General features: G+C 39.9%; 1 protein-coding gene across 1 annotated transcript; it reads left to right on the top strand.

Moving 5' to 3' along the window:
- Window positions 1–2,210: 2,210 nt before the first annotated feature.
- On the top strand, window positions 2,211–3,273 carry LOC122639045 (protein RKD1-like). The gene is made up of 4 exons (XM_043831884.1): window positions 2,211–2,320; window positions 2,415–2,545; window positions 2,645–2,931; window positions 3,022–3,273. Exons 1-4 carry the CDS (start codon window positions 2,211–2,213, stop codon window positions 3,271–3,273), a joined length of 780 nt encoding a protein of 259 aa, XP_043687819.1.
- Window positions 3,274–3,766: the final 493 nt, after the last annotated feature.

Genomic DNA, 3,766 nt, shown 5'->3' with positions numbered 1-3,766 from the left:
TATCATCTACTGTTACAGCATGGTGCTGTACTGCATCATGCAGCGCTGCAGAGGCCTTGTGGTATAGCGGGCCCTGCATGACGCACATGGCCTCTGCAGTGCCGCACGATGCAATACAGCACTGTGCAGTTACAGCATAGGCTTGTCACGATCATTCTTAATGATTAGAATAAGGCTGCTTGGTGGCCTCTGATTTTGGATATCAGCCACAGAATCTTGATGATCAATCCATTCCATGTTCATGTGTCCAAATCAATACATACTTTATAAGGTTATTCTTTGGGTGTCAATTGGTTTGGTTTCGGTTTTTCTAGTTCGGTTCAAGATATGACAAGTAAAATTAAAACGAAACCAAATAGGAGTCTATTTTCCAAATCAAAAGCGAACCGATTTGGTTCGATTTTTATTCAGTTCTTTATGCGGTTTCTTATTCAGTTTTGACCTGGTTTGTATCTGGTTTGGGCCCTATTTTGGGTTTTTGGGCCAATTTTTTACATCTGCACCAACAAAACCCCAAAAAAAAACCCTTATTTGTTAGGGTCAACCTACCAATTTTTTTCTAAACATAAAAAATGAATAGAATTTATCATCTACATTGATTTATTTAAAGGCAGACCTCAGCACAAAAATAAAGTTGCTCCATCACGACCACTAGGTCGCGGTTCGAGTAAGGAAATAGCCTCTTCTTAAAGCGAGGCTAAGCCTATGTACATTATGACTCTCCCTAGAACCCCCCAAAGTGTCGCGAACCTCATACACTGGGTATGCCCTTGGTTCTAGGGGTGTCAATTCCAGGCCCGGCCCGATAGCCTGATTAAAGCCCGGACCGGCCTCGCCCAATTACTAAACATGCGGGGCTTAAGCCCGTCACGTTTAGTAATCGGGCGGTCCCGGTGTAGGGTCCTAGCCTGTCGGGCACCCGATCAGACCGACTGATTCCAGGCCCAACTTAGACCGATCGGTTACAGCCCGACCCAGCCCGACCCTTTAACTTATAAACTTTCCCTCCCCTTCCCTCCAGATTTCCTGTTTTTGCTTGTTTCTTTGTTGGTTCTTGACATTTATTGGCTAGATATACTAACTTAGGTGAAATAAGGATTAGTTTTTAATTTTAAGATCTTAGTTTTTTAGATGTGCCTCTATTCGGTGTTGTGCTGCTATTTTTTTTTCCCTCTACTTACTTTGTTAGATGTGCTTCTATTTGGTATTGTGCTGCTATTTTAGTTGGGATAAACTTTATTTGACTTTGAGTTGAGGTGTACCGTACTACTGTGACTGCCCAACGGTGTGATGGTTTGAACTTAAAATTCTGGTTGCATGTCAATTAGTAAACCCACACCGTTTAGAGTTAAACGGCTCATTAGCCTGTTTTGGGCTCGATTTAGGCCCGATTTAACCCGAATAAAGCTGCCCCAATTAAAGACCGAACACCGATCGACCGAAATGAAACGGTACCATGCCCGCCCAAGGTAAACCCGAATGCCTAAACGGTTGGACACGGTGCAACCTGTAAAATTGGTGAGGCCAGACTAGGCCCGACCGAGACCGACCGGGCCCAACAGGTTGACACCCCTACTTGGTTCCTTATTCGGTTTGAAAATGGTTAATTCAGTGTAATTCAATTCAGTTCAATGGTTTCAATCATGAAACAAAAACAAAAACAAAACATAAAAGATTCCAAATTTTGAAACCAAAACCTAATCAATTTGTTTCGGTTCGGTTTTAAAGGCCGGATTCAGGTTCGGCTCTAAATTGACACCCTTAGTTTTACTATAAGAGTACAACAATCTAGGAATGTATACTCTCTCTCTCTCACATTCCTTAATTAATAGAGGGTTTATGGATGGTGAGTCTGTTTCAGGTTAAATCCATTCAATTCAATCTCTCTATTAATCTTGTAACTCTCAACACACGTTCATCATTGAGCCATTGCCATGGCCAGTTTTACTATGCGACGGCGCACTAATGCACGTTCTTCAACCCATAGATACACTTCTCTTCTCTTTCAATTCCCCTCCATTAATGACTTTCTCCATTCCGTCATTCCTTCATTCTTTCCATTAAATGATTTCTCCATTACCCTTAAATTTGGCTTTCCTCTCCAACTTCCTATCCAAAACAGCTATCAAACCTTGATATCAGAGAGTCCCAGAAAACCACAAAACAATCTCCTTTATCTCGCTACCTCTCTTTCTCAATCCTCTTCAAACATGGAGAATCAGTCAATCCAATTCTGGTCTGGTCATGAAACAGTAACTTATGAAGAAGAAGACCCATTTCATGATCTCTTCCCTAACCAGCTCTCCCCACTTCACTTCAGGTATAGCTTCTTGATCAGATTATTATATTCTCTTTCTCTTCTTTTCAATTAACCTAATCTTTCAATTATTTGTTTCTTTTCATGTTTGTTGAAGTGGATACTACCCTCCACTGAATTGGGAATGGGACTGGGAATTTCCTATCCATGAGAGTCTCTTTGATCCTATTCCTTTAATTGAGAATCTTCCCACTTACCCTTTAATGAAAACCTTACCCACTAATGGAGGTAATCATCTACTTAAGTTTTCTAATTTTTTTTTTTTTGACTTCCATGGCTTCTTAATCCATCCATCCATCCATCACTGTTTTATTTATGTTTGTGCAGAGGATTTGATGAAAGAGACAGTTTTGTATGGTAATAGTAACAGAGAAGGTGGTGAGGATTTGAGGAAAGATAAGAGGAAGAGATCAGACAGAGAACAGAAGACCAATGGCTCTAGTGAGTTAACCAGAGAAGCGATTTCCAGTTATTTCTATATGCCAATTACACAAGCTGCAAAGGAGCTTAATGTTGGCTTGACCCTCTTGAAGAAGAGGTGTAGGGAATTGGGTATCAATAGGTGGCCTCATCGGAAGTTGATGAGCCTCCAAACCCTAATAAAGAACATCCAGGTAGGTACCTCTCTCTCCCTCTCTCTCTCTCTTTCTCTCTCTCTCATTCTTATTGGTCACTTAGGAATTAAGAGATTTGTTTCTACTTAGGAACTAAGAGAGGAAGGAGAAGAGAGTGAAGCACATCTAAGGGAAGCAGTGGAGTTATTAGAGCAAGAGAGGAAGCTAATGGAGGAGATGCCAGACTTACAGCTTGAGGAGAAGACTAAGAAGCTAAGGCAAGCATGTTTCAAGGCCAACTACAAGAAAAGAAAACTTAGAGAGGGGTTGGATTTGGGTTTGGGTAGTTCTCAAGAGCAATTAGCCATGTGTAGTAATACTTCATCTCTCATGTTTTTGTAATTTCCATGAATAAATAATCCATATTCAGCAATCTCTCATGAAAGGTTTAAAATTCTTGTTTGTTAAGTGAGCTCCAATGGAGGTTAGTGCACACAAAGATATATAATCATTCACCCACACATTAGAGGAAAAATAAAGAAAAATAAGTTACTCCATTAGAATGGGCCTACAACGTACTTGAGATTGAATAACCAGAGTTCTCTCTCTCTTTGTGGGTATTTGTGAGAAGGCATTTAAAGTAAAGTGGTTTAAGTGTAACAGATTGAAAGAATGCTTCACGCATTCCAAAAGGAATTGAATCACCAAAAAAATGGGAATCCAGACCAAATCCTCTCTGAAATTTTGACATGAGATACACTCATACAATGTTTTCTATACAAATTGTAACTTAGGTCCCATTAAGTTTATTTTAAGGGTAAAATTGAAAAAAAGAAAAGAGAAACTTGAATAATTAAGTTAGTTACAATCTGGTTTAAGTACCTCCAACATAATA

The sequence above is a fragment of the Telopea speciosissima genome, chromosome 9 (genome assembly GCF_018873765.1).
Source record: "Telopea speciosissima isolate NSW1024214 ecotype Mountain lineage chromosome 9, Tspe_v1, whole genome shotgun sequence".
Lineage (NCBI taxonomy): Eukaryota > Viridiplantae > Streptophyta > Magnoliopsida > Proteales > Proteaceae > Telopea > Telopea speciosissima.
This window is presented reverse-complemented; position numbering and strand designations above follow the sequence as displayed.